Here is a 13391-nt window from a genome sequence, read left to right as displayed (position 1 = left end):
ATTGAGAATCTGGGGGAAATACGCTCAGCAAGCGGGGCTGTCCCCATAAGGGTTCTTTGGCTGTTCCCAGAGGAGAACCCTTTGAAGAACCCTTTTTGGTTCCAGGTAAAAAAACCTTATGGGTTCCACGTAGAATCCTTTCCACAGAGGGTTCTAGCTGAAACCAAAAAGGGTTCTAGTAAAGATTAAAGATTAGTAAAGATGAGTAAAAGTAAAGATACCTGGCACACTCCAAAACTCAGACATCATTTACAAACTAAGCATGTGTTTTTGTTTAGTGAGTCCGCCAGATCAGAGGTAATAGGAATGACCAGGGATGTTCTTTTGATACATGCCTGAATTGGTCCATTTTTATGTCCTGCTAAGTATTCAAAATGTAGCAAATACTTTTGGGTGTCAGGGAAAATTTATGGAGTAAAAAGTACATTATTTTCTTTAGGAATGTAGTGAAGTAAAAATGTGTCAAAAATATAAATAGTAAAGTACAGATACTCCCAAAAAACTATTTAAGTAGTACTTTAAAGTATTTTTACTTAATTACTTTACACCACTGGTTCTACCGGGAACCAAAAAGGGTCACATTATAGGCGAACTATGGAGACAGCCGAATAACCCATTTGTGTGGGAGGGGCACCTTAAGACAGAGTGGAAATGGGATCACATCTGTGTTAATACATTCTGCGGAGAACCCTCCAGCTCATACATTTCTCTAAGTGGTAGGACAAGTAATAAGTCAGGGGCCGGGGAGTTCACTCGGGTGTACTATAAATGCAATAGGGTGCTATCTTGGACTCAGCCTCTGTCTGTTCACCATCACTACATGATTGATATCAGTTCTCAGCTTGCCTGCCCTGCCTGCACTGGTCCCACTGTCGAGTCTCCAGCGGCCTCCAGCCTATAAAATGATCTTAAATGTGGTACCCATTTGACACGTCTCATGGAATCCCATGCAGATAAATAACACAATGTTGATAGTGAATGTGACAGGGCTTGATTTTTAAACACAGAACTATATAAAACGTCTCAGGAAGTTTCATGAACAAAATGTATTTTAAACCATTCACAATTACCACATCTTCCCCTTTATCTTTCCAGGTGCTTGAAAAGACACTGTGGGCAGACTCCAGAAAGTGGAATTAAAGCTGGTGAAATTTAGAGAAACAACTTGCTTTGATCATAGTTAGTTTATGCACGGCTTAAGATAAGGCGTCTCAAAACACCGTCCAGTCAGACTATTAAAAATGACCCCATAATGACAGTTTTTATCGTCACCGGATTGGATTGCAGCTGGAAAATCACGCCATACAAATATACCCACTGATGACACCATGTGGGCAAACAAGAGAACACAACTTACGCATGTTTTCTCTTCATCTGAGGTGTACTGTATCTGTATGTGAGCATGACCATAGTTGAGTATTTCAATATCCAGAAATCAAGATACTAAAAATCCAGGGAAATCTAAACCATGGGTCTTCACATTTGAGCCATGCATTCCAATTGACACAAGCATCCAAATTAACATGATTTGTCTCAAAACAATAGGCTATGCTAGATTTAAATTGCTATGCCACAGACCCTGTGGATAGGGTCCAATGACACAGAGTTATCAGACAGTGTGACACATCTCTCATACTCTAGTTGCAAAAACTCAAACTCAGGACATTGGAATAAACCAGGGACTTTCTATCTGAAGCAAAAGAAATTTTATTACAATAGAGGATATAAAATAAATATACACAACTTTTATCTAATTTAACAGTCATTTGTACAGTGAAATTAGGACAAAGTAGCTAAAAGCCGCTTAAGAAATCTATTATTTGCATTCCTTGCTCTGTGCCATTACCTTACATATGAAAGCTATGGAACCACAATACATTTAGGCCATGTGTCTATTTTGAACATCTTCTGTGTGCACACACACATTTATACACACACAAAATACACCGAAATATCTTTAGAGTTGACAGACACCCACACCTGCAAAGCACTGTTGTGTCATACCACGGAGCCTGGGGGATGTAGTGTAGAGAACAGAACAACAGAGTGGAACACTTCATGTCTTACTAAAACTGAGAGATGAGGAGTGCTCCGTGACATAAATATGTACAAACAATTGTGTTGCCTTTTGTCTTTCTGTGAGACTTAAACGGCATGGTGAGAGTATAGCCAAACAGATATTTTCTTTCAAAACAGGAAACGCATACCATAAATGCTCTGGTTAAATGGGTAAATTGGTTTCATGTTGGAGATCAGTGAGCACTAGCCTGAATGCCAGTCTGTTTGTGCTATCTTTCCAACTCCTTGTCGCTCATTGTCATGCTAAACAGTAAAGTTGGAAGAGCACAAACAGATCTGGTACCAGGCTAAGTGAGTGTCTCTCTCCATGTACAAGAGTCCTAAAACAAACATCTCAGAAGGCATTCACAGGAGCACTTTGCAAATGTAGTGTCTGTCTTTCTGTACATACTGTTGAGAAGGTGACAGAAGTGCTTAAGTTCTGGATTGGAAAAGACAGAAAGACATGCAACATTGGGTATTAGAAATACTGCGTGTAAGAACTTCTAAAAAGAGCTTTATCTGGCTTATAACTTTCATTACCTGCCATATCTTTAGTGTCTAAAAAAGAACAAATATACTTTTCATTTACCACAAAATATTTCCGCAATAACAGTGCATTAAAAGACAATTATCTTATCAATATGATTCAATGACAAATTATTAACATGTTCGTATGTACAGTGTTTTAGTTTCAACAATGTGTTTGGACAATATTGATTAGAAGAGAAAATGCTAAATCATTCTACGCTGTACTTTTTGCATTCATTAAATTCGAGATCGGATACATTGAACTCAAAGCTGATATTTAACTGCTTGTTGCCACATTTTGGAAATAACAAATTTAGTAAATAACACACGACATGAATTTGAAAACAAAAAATATATATAGAAACAAACTCAAATGTACTATAAAAGAAGGCGTAGGACAAAGAGAAATAAACATAGTCCTGAAGATCCCATCATGTGATGGCAACATCAAACATAAACACTCAGACTAAAAAAGGCACTGTCCACACATAAAAAATGCATTGTTTCAGTCCTGTAAAACTTATGAGGTGGTACAGATGTGAGAGAAAGTGCACTGGACTTTATTGACTGAGTGTAAAAAACACAAACAATCCAAGCAGCAACGGAGGCAGATCTGATCACACTGAGCAAAAACACAGCAAAGGAAACAAGCAAAAGAGACAATTGTAGCTCTAATTCCTCCAAATGTGTCAATGCCATAGTACATCAGCAACAAGATAACATGGTGATGCACTACTTGTATCACACAGTCAGTATCTAACTAGATATGATTATTTCATATGTTTATAGAGAAGAATTCCCTTTTAAAAAACTAGGAGCTATCAAGTTGACAAGCAAGTTTGTGGTAGAATGAAAATCTTAGTGATTCAGGTTCTGTTGGACAGAGGTGCCCATCTATATCTAGACATGGATATATATATATATATATATATATATTTATTTATTTATATATATACAGTTGAAGTCGGAAGTTTACATACACTTAGGTTGGAGTCATTAAAACTTGTTTTTCAACCACTCCACAAATTTCATGTTAACAAACTATAGATTTGGCAAGTCGGTTAGGACATCTACTTAGTGCATGACACATGTAATTTTCCCAACAATTGTTTACAGTCAGATTATTTCACTAATAGTTCACTGCATCACAATTCCAGTGGGTCAGAAGTTTACATACATTAAATTGACTGTGCCTTTAAACAGCTTGGAAAATTCCAGAAAATGATGTCATGGCTTTAGAAGCTTCTGATAGGCTAATTGACATCATTTGAGTCAATTGGAGGTGTACCTGTGGATGTATTTCAAGGCCTAAAACAGGGAATGTTTACTACTATTAAATGTCAGGAATTGTGAAAAACTGAGTTTAAATGTATTTGGCTAAGGTGTATGTAAACTTCCGACTTCAACTGTATATATGCTCATGTCTAGATATATATATATACACACACACACACACACACACACACACACACACACACAGAATTATGTGGACACCCCTTTAAATGAGTGGATTTGGCAAATTCAGCAACACCCGCTGCTGACAGGTGTATAAAATCAAGCACACAGCCATGCAATATCCATAGACAAACATCGGCAGTAGAATGGCCTTACTGAAGAGCTGCTCAGTGACTTTCAACATGGCACCGCCATAGGATGCCACCTACCAACAAGTCAGTTCGTCAAATTTCTGCCCGGATCAACTATAACTGCAGTTATTGAGAAGTGGAAACGTCTAGGAGAAACAACGGCTCAGCCGTGAAGTTGAGAGCTTTAAGTTCCTTGGTGTCCACATCACCAACAAACTAGAATGGTCCAAACACACCAAGACAGTCATGAAGAGGGCACGACACAAGCCTATTCCCCCTCAGGAAACTAAAAAGATTTGGCATGGGTCCTCAGATCCTCAAAAGGTTCTACAGCTGCAACATCGAGAGTGGTTGCATCATTACCTGGTACGGCAACTGCTCGGACTTCCGAACACAAGGCACACCAGAGGGTAGTGCGTACGGCCCAGTACATCACTAGGGCTAAGCTGCCTGCCATCCAGGACCTCTACACCAGGCGCTGTCAGAGGAAGGCCCTAAAAATGGTCAAAGACCCCAGCAACCCCAGTCATAGAATGTTCTTTCTACTACTGCATGGCGGTACCGGAGTTCCAAGTCTAGGACCAAAAGGCTTCGCAAAAGTTTTTACCCCCAAGCCATAACACTCCTGAACAAGTAATCAAATGGCTACCCAGACTATTTGCATTGTCCCGCTCCCCCCCAACCCCTCTTTTACGCTGCTGCTACTCTTTGTTTATCATATATGCATAGTCACTTTAACTATACATTCATGTACATACTACCTCAATTAGCCTGACTAACCGGTGCCCCTGCACATTGGTTACCCAGACAATCTGCATTGTGTCCCGCCACCCACCACCCGCCAACCCCTCTTTTACACTACTGCTACTCTCTGTTTATCATATATGTATAGTCACTTTAACCATACCTACGTGAACATACTACCTCAATTAACCCGACTAACCGGTGCCTGTATATAGCCTCTCCACTGTTATTTTTCACTGTCTTTTTACTGTTGTTTTTATTTCTTTACTTAACTATTGTTCACCTAATACCTATTTTTTACTTTAAAATCGCACTGTTGGTTAGGGCCTGTAAGTAAGCATTTCACTGTTGTATTCGGCACACGTGACAAATAAACTTTGATTTGATTTGTAGTGGTAGGCCACACAAGCTCACAGAAAAGGACCGCTGAGTGCTGAAGCACATAGCACGTAAAAATAGCCTGTCCTCGGTTGCAACACTCACTATCGAGTTCCAAACTGCCTCTGGAAACAACGTCACCACAAGAACTGTTCATCGGGAGCATCATGAAATGGGTTTTCATGGCCGAGCAGCCGCACACAAGCCTAAGATCACCATGTGCAATGCCAAGCGTCAGCTGGAGTGCTGTAAAGCTCACTGCCATTGGACTTTGCAGCAGTGGAAACGTGTTCTCTGGAGTGATGAATCACGCTTCACCAACTGGGAGTCAGACGGACAAAACTGGGTTTGGCGGATGCCATGAGAACACTACCTGCCCCAATGCATAGTGCCAACTGTAAAGTTTGGTGGATGAGGAATAATGGTCTGGGGATGTTTTTCATGGTTTGGGCTAGGCCCCTTAGTTCCAGTGAAGGGAAATCTTAACGTTACAGCATACAATGACATTCTAGATGATTCTGTGCTTCCAACCTCAACCACATCAAAGACCTTAGGGATGAATTGGAACACCGACTGCGAGCCAGGCCTAATCGCCCATCATCAGTGCCCGACCTCACTAATAATATTGTGGCTGAATGGAAGAAGGTCTCCGCAGCAATGTTCCAACATCGAGAGGAAAGCCTTCCCAGAAGAGTGGAGGCTGTTATAGCAGCAAAGGAGGGACCAAATCCATATTAATACCCATGATTTTGGAATGAGATGATCGACAAGCATGTGTCCACATACTTTTGTTCATGTCGTGTATATACTGTATATATATATATATATATATATATATATATATACACACACACACAGTACCATTCAGAAGTTTGGACACACCAACTCATTCAATGGGTTTTCTTCATTTTGACTGTTTTCTACATTGTAGAATAATAGTGAAGACATCAAAACTATGAAATAACACATATGGAATCATGTAATAACCCCAAAAGTTTTTAACATGTTCAACTTCATAAAAAATCTGTTTTCCCAACTCAAGAGGTTAAATTTAAAAACACATTTACTATAGCAAGTGCCTATTAAGTGCCAAATAAAGTAACACGGTTGACCGTAACATGGTTGACAATTTCATCTTAAATCAGCCATAAATCCCATCGTGACAGGGGGAATGGAATCATGTTGTGAGCATGTGGAGTGGCAATTAAATGCAAGCTTCACAAAAAAAAAAGAAATTGCTAAAACATTTCTAGTCTGTATATCTACGGGTAACAGGGTTGACTTTTATGCTCGACAGCTCAGTTTTCCACCACAAAACAACAGAAAATTGCCAAAAAGAGTAGAACCAGCTCACCTGATTTTACACTATGATTTGACTATTAGATGTTCAATGTTTGTTTTGAGAAGGAATAGTTTCACCACATTAAAAATAGAGTTGAGTTCACATAACAGGGTTGACCTTAAAATGAGGGATAGACGTAAATGTTTAACTAATCACATGAAATAAATAATAATCTTCAGAAATGACTTTGTCAAAGCAACAAAATAACGAAGGCTTTACAATAATGGTGAAACTTGGAGAAATGTTTGGATGAAGTGGTTTGAAATCTTCCTATAAGTGACACAGGGTTAACTGAGGGACCTGTCAAAATACAGGATTTTCGCACATTAGCAAGCCTTTATTCATATAATAATCAGATTGGATTGAATTCTACACGTGGTCTATATTAAAGGGCACTTCATTTAATATAGCAGGCTTTTAAAATTCAAAATTGGTGCACAATTTCTACTTAAAATATCCCAGGGACACAAAAGGCACTCGTGGGACAACCATATACCATCCATATAGTTTATATTTCATTTAGAGTACAATTAACAATGCTGTAAGAAACAAGTGAATGCCTTCTTCAATTACGATGTTCAACATTAGATTTACGATGTGGAAATGGATATCCCAATCGTTTTAAAAACCCTAAGAAAACTCTCAATCTCTCATAGTAAAATTTAAGCATTGCACCATTCTCTTTGCTTTTGCATAGGAACTGTTTAACAGTTATTTGCCCCACGATCACTTGTTGGAGCCGCACAATGAATAATACTTTTGATACCTCGCTTGTATAGAGATAAATTGAGAAACAGTATCTAATGTATTCTCAATGCTCTTCAACTATACTTCAGATATGCGCCAATAGAATAAAAGAGAGAAAAAAGGTTCGATAGCTGCTGGTTTTGTTCCCGAGTAAACACCACTGTTCTGGGAAGGCTGTTGTTAATCCACTGGGCCTGTGTGCCTGCCAGATCATACGGAACATAGAAAAGAGAAACTCAAACCCAAACCAATACAGTTACAATGTATCAGCATCAAATAGAGAGCCAGTCCGATATGGAAAACATTCTGGGCGACTGTTAGGAACTCATCTTGAACAAGGAGGGAGCAGTCCCTTTTGTTCATCTAGTGTTTTGGCATTCACCACAACACACATAATACATACTGTACTTCAGTAACCTGGGAGTGGTGAGAAAGAAATATGGTCTGTGAGGAGAGAGAAGGAGACAGACAGACAGATAGACAGACAGGTGATGATCAACAGCAGATCTCTCAATCCACCTGTTTGACTGAGCCAGAGATGACAGACAAATCAAACACAGAAGAACTGTGCAGTATTACTGTCAGAAGCAAACAGCATCACAGAGAGCAGTATATCAGTTGGTTAGTTAGTACCTTGTATTGTTGCTGTGAATATTTTCTTACTATAGAAAACAAAATAAGAGTCTCTCTCCTTTGGCTACAAAAGGACAGTGTTGATGATCATTATCATCATCGTCAACATATGCCAGTTGAACACGACTTGTGTTTCTGAACATCACAAAAGGCAGTTTAAAGAATCGTAATGCAAAGTCTTGATAAAGATTGCCTTGATCCTTGTGACAAACTGAACACAATACATGTTCACCATCACTGAACAAGAGGTCCTGTTCTGTCAATAGCCACTAGATGTCAATGTTTCCACATCCCTTCCCTAGTCACAGAAGAGGCTGTCTTATCCCATGTCCATCTACAGTCTCTCTGTGTGTCTCACACACACACACACACACACACACACACACACACACACACACACACACACACACACACACACACACACACACACACACACACACACACACACACACACACACACACACACACACACACACACACACACACACACACACACACACACACACACACACACACACAGATCCAGTCAACTAGTTCACAGGATAAGTACTATAAGAAAACCTTTTTCTACCTGGGTTAATACCAGGGGTGTGGAGTTGAAGAGGCTGGGGTGCAAGACTTCCCATATTTGTTCCAGGTCTTTGCAGATCCGTTCAGCAGTGCAGTCCTTTGACTGAATAAGAGGGAAATACAAACATGTAAAGGGCAATAATGAAACATTAAAAGCTAGAAAAATACATGGAAAATAAAAAAAACTATCAGGCAGTAACCGTCTCAGGAACATACACACTGTTAGCTGCACTATATGATGTCACCTTCAGTGATGTCTGTGTCCATGGAAAGACCTGTCAACCCAAGGTGTCCACAACAAGCATCTCACACACACTCAAACACCTCTGGCCAGAAAGGAGAACATTCAGATTCACCGACAAATGTTTCCTTGATGGACATGACTCATAGTAAAACAGTAGCTTGGTAGTTGTTATCGGTCAGGCGACATGGGGTACCTAGAGATGCTTACATAACTTGCTGCAGACTGAAGAAAGGCTGATAAACGGTTCCTTCCAATGCAGACTTTCAGACTACAAATCTAGAAAAACAAAAGGCTTAAAATGAGAAAAAAAAAAGTTTTTTATAACAAGATTAAGATAAAATTGTGTATTTCGTAATTCCCTGCAATCACATCAGCTAAAGAGCTAACTTTCTTATGTACAAATGTATTTCCAAGCCAAGGGGAAGATCTCAGAAGAAGATCTTTTGTCATCAGGAAAGGGTTGGCTCATTTTCTTCCTTTTGATTCAATTGTTATCTGGTAAGTGAAATTCAGGGTAAACAACTGTATAGTGAAGGAAAGTGATGACAGTAAAGGGCTATTTTCCTGTTTCATCCCATCTTCTTCTATATCGAACAATATTTACAAAAACATCCACAATCAAAGTAAACAAACTCTACATAGCAAATGAGCAAAAACAAGTCTCTTGTTAAACAAATTAAAAAAGGTACTATATAGTATATATTTATATATGAACAGAGCTGCAATTCTTCCTCTTGAAGAACATGTTTTTGTAAGTGTCATGGTTCATAGTCTTTGTGTTGTGTAGTCAGTTGCACCTGACGTGTTTCCTTCTTATCTAGTATCAATCGATTTTGCCACTTGATGATAATAGAAAATCTTGTCCTACCCCTCAAGGAGACAGGGTTTGTTTTTGGTTCCTATGTTGAGTTGGCCTTCATATTGCAGTGCCCTCGGGTGGGTAAGTGTGAGGACATTGGCTGGAAGTGAGGCCAGGGTCAGTCAGTGTAGTAGGGCTGACATGAAGGTGGATAATGAGTGACTGTTGTGTTGTTGGAATTATCTGACACATAATGAGGTCTGATCAGGATGAGGAGTCAGTAATACCTTGGCCAGAGGGAGGTGAGAGGTTATGCTAAGGTTTGTTTTTGGGAGAGGGTTGGTTTGGGAGAGGCCCCTGGCCTGTTCTAAGAGCCTCAGTAGCGGTGTGGCTGGTGTGAGTACTGTGAGCTCTGCTGGGATGACGACGAGTATCCCTGGGACTGAGTGGAACCTTGGATGTTGCTTTGGTAACCAAGGCGGGAGCTGGAGTGCTGAAGTGGAGAAAAGAATGGAGAGGAAATAGTAAACCGTTGACAGCTAGAGACCACATTTGTCATTCATTATTTTTCGGTCAACACCACTGGAAAAATACCATTGTTTATTTTGACCTTGCATGGGGTTTGGAAATAAAACCTGTACAACATATATTATTCCATAACTTTACCTTGGGACACCTTGTTGTAGGGAAATTACTTTTGTTGGCAATGTTTGCAATTGTAAATCTGGCTGAATAAGTTATAGGTCAAGAACGAGTCAAATAGAAAAGCATGATGTACACAGCCATAGATCTGTAGTACTTATCAACATACCCGCCACAACTTTCTACTCTTGTTTACTTGGCATCTAAAGATGTGGACTACTTCTCATGGATTTCTCAATGTAACAGTATAGCTTCCGTCTGTCCCCTCGCCCCTACCCGGGCTCGAACCAGGGACCCTCTGCACACATCAACAACTGACACCCACGAAGCATCGTTACCCATCGCTCCACAAAAGCCGTGGCCCTTGCAGAGCAAGGGGAACCACTACTTCAAGGTCTCAGAGCAAGTGACGTCAACGATTGAAACGCTATTAGCGCGCACCACCACTAACAAGCTAGCCATTTCACATCGGTTACATCAACATATTTAGCCAGAGACTACCAACCCAATTCCAAGCTATTTACAGTACCATGACCTACAATTATATATCCTAAAAAGTATACTGTATATCACACAACGGAGTAAAATAAAATCAAAAGAGGCTGATGCCGAAGACCTGGGGGTCTGGATGAATTACTGATCTGGGTTAAAGGGGACTGAGCCACACATCAATAGACGTCAACAAAAGGGCTAACTAAGCACCTGGCCGTGACTCACGCTAACCAACTCAGACTGGGCCCAAGGCCAAATGTCCTCTTAGAAAGGCAAGAAAAGGCAGAAGTCCCTGGTCTTTAGATGATAAACATTTATTAGACCCCGAGGAGCTACAGCTGGACTGGGACCCAGAGGGCTTGGATGGAGGGTTGGGGGAATAGGAGAAGAACATGGCTGAAACCCCTGAAGTACGGAGACAAAGGCCAAACTAATTCCAGTCGCCGCCTGTCTAGGAGTCTATCTACACTCACAGGCAGAAAGGAGGAGTGAGTTGTGCACATTAGGGTACTATAGCCTTGGGGAAAGTGATCAATGAGGGGGAAAGGGCGTTGAATGTGACGCCACAGACACAGCAAGCTAGCTCTGTCTGCCCATCCAGAAAGCAAAGGGATATTAATACATCTGTTCTGCGAAGGCTTGACTTTGAAGAGTCCAGCAGCTGTCCACATGCAGCCTCAGCCCCCTGCTAAATATAGCCTAGCACCTCGTCAGTCAGTCAGTCCAGAACCCCACAGGGTCCGGGCCTAGCCAGGAGGAAACACCTCTGAACAGAACACCATTGAGATCCGGACAACAGGGAGATCACCTTTATCTTACCTTTCTCATATGTAAAACACTCTCCTTTCCTCTGTACCATGAACTCCACTCTGTCACTCTTGCTCATAGTCCCTCTCTTTCTCACTTACTCACTCTTGCTCTAACTACAGCCTTTCTCACTCTCTCTCTCTCATTTACTCACTCACTCACTCTTGCTCCAACTCTGTCTCTCTCTCTCTCACCCAGTGATAGGGGCTCAGCCAAAGATAGAGCAGGCGCCAAGAGGGGGAACAACAACGAGGGCAGCTTTTTTTTGCTGTCACCTTTATCAACAGGCTAGTGTGAACTGGAGGAATGACATTATCATTCTCATATAACATGACCTGCAATCCTACTAGCTAGCACAATACTCCACTCTGGTCTGAGTTGAGGGGGTTGTGTCTGTTCACTAACCGAGCACAACACGTGTTTTGCACGTCCCTGACATACTCTGCTGTACGTGTCTGTACGTGTTTTAAACCTTGAGGGCTCTTTGGGGAAAAGTTCACAGCCATTCATTTTTAGTCCATAGTCAAATGAGTCATTAATAAAGGAACACTGTTGATGGCACACGTTCTGGGTCCTCCAAGGGCCTATTTGGATTAAGCAAATTTGAATAAGTCAACCCTAGATAGCAAACATGCCGTAGGTTATAAACTGTTGGTGACTGTCATCGCCTTCCATCTCCTTTCAATTAAAAAATGGACAGTAATACTATGGATGTATGTAAGGCTGTAAAAACTCAAACCTGGTGGATCCCAGTGCCTGAGGAGGCTCCTGAGGGCCCGGTGCGAGATTTCTTGTTGGGGGGCCCCTGGTCCTGGCCGTGCTGTAGGCCTCCCCCGGAGTTGGCTCCAGTGGCCCCTGCATTGCCGTTGGTCTGGGTGGAGCTCTGCTGGTTAGAAGCCTGCTGGGTGCCACTCTGCTGCTGGGCCTGGGCCTGGGCTGTCATCTGCTGGTGCTGTTGGACCTGGTTCTGATGGAGGACAAACACATTCATGTTCAGTTGAACAGATACAGAGTAACAGATGGAGACTGCAATAATATTCATTGTGCACCAACATACTAACAGTTTCCTTGGTGTACAACTTTATTGTAATCTCCGATTTTGCACCAACACACTCACAGTTTCCTATCCATACAAAACATATTCCATACAAGCACATTGTAAATAAGGTCTGCTAACTCAATAAATGGTATCAAGACAACATTACTGTTCAACAACAGCCAAATGTACAAATCGCTCACTGATCAATCATGGTCACTGTTTACAGTATTTGGGAACTGGGAAGTATGTTCCCAGTATTGCAGTGTTAGTTTGGGCTTAGTAAACAGTGGGCTGAAATGATTGAACAAGAATTACGCTCCGAGCCTTCAGGCCAGCTTATCACTTCTCAACAGCTCCACGACCACGAGGCTGAGACACGTGAAAGTTTGGGTCAGCTAAAACAATGAGTCTCTCTCATACCCTCTGGGCCCTGGTTGGCACAGAGGCCCTGCAGCCTTCTTGATGGCTGCTCTGAGGCAACACTTGTATCAGGTGTTGCCTACTTGACAACAGCTGCCAATGTGATGCAGGGCGGGGATTCGCAGAAACCGCTCAGTGGGAAGGGGACTGGTATTTCTCTGGCTGTAGCACATGCATACACTCCACTTCACCTCAAACACACTGATTTGTCTTGGCATAATACAAGCACCTGCTTTCTATAGGGTCTGGTATATTCACAACATGGTGTTTGATACCAGCCAGCCGACAGTACATTATCAGTAACACTATGGTCCAAGTAAAGTCTCCTGTAGCCTATCTGCTATCAGGGGAACAACTCC

The 13391-nt window shown here is 41.3% G+C and overlaps 1 protein-coding gene across 4 annotated transcripts in view; it reads right to left on the bottom strand.

Moving 5' to 3' along the window:
- Positions 1-1680: 1680 nt before the first annotated feature.
- The window catches only part of LOC115107679 (cyclin-dependent kinase 19-like), a 68247-nt gene continuing 56536 nt past the window's right edge, over positions 1681-13391 (bottom strand). For 2 of the 4 annotated variants that reach the window (XM_029631191.2, XM_029631190.2), the window contains 2 exons: positions 12313-12540; positions 1681-10125 (listed from right to left, as the gene is read on the bottom strand). In XM_029631191.2, the coding sequence (XP_029487051.1) occupies positions 10009-10125; positions 12313-12540 (345 nt within the window). In that variant the 3' untranslated portion in view covers positions 1681-10008. The remainder of the gene's footprint in view (positions 10126-12312; positions 12541-13391) is intronic. The other 2 variants (XR_003860238.2, XR_003860239.2) reach the window with 2 other exon arrangements.

This window comes from Oncorhynchus nerka, linkage group LG24 (genome assembly GCF_034236695.1).
Source record: "Oncorhynchus nerka isolate Pitt River linkage group LG24, Oner_Uvic_2.0, whole genome shotgun sequence".
Lineage (NCBI taxonomy): Eukaryota > Metazoa > Chordata > Actinopteri > Salmoniformes > Salmonidae > Oncorhynchus > Oncorhynchus nerka.
Note: the sequence above shows the minus strand (reverse complement) of the source record. Positions and strands in the feature narration are given on the sequence as shown.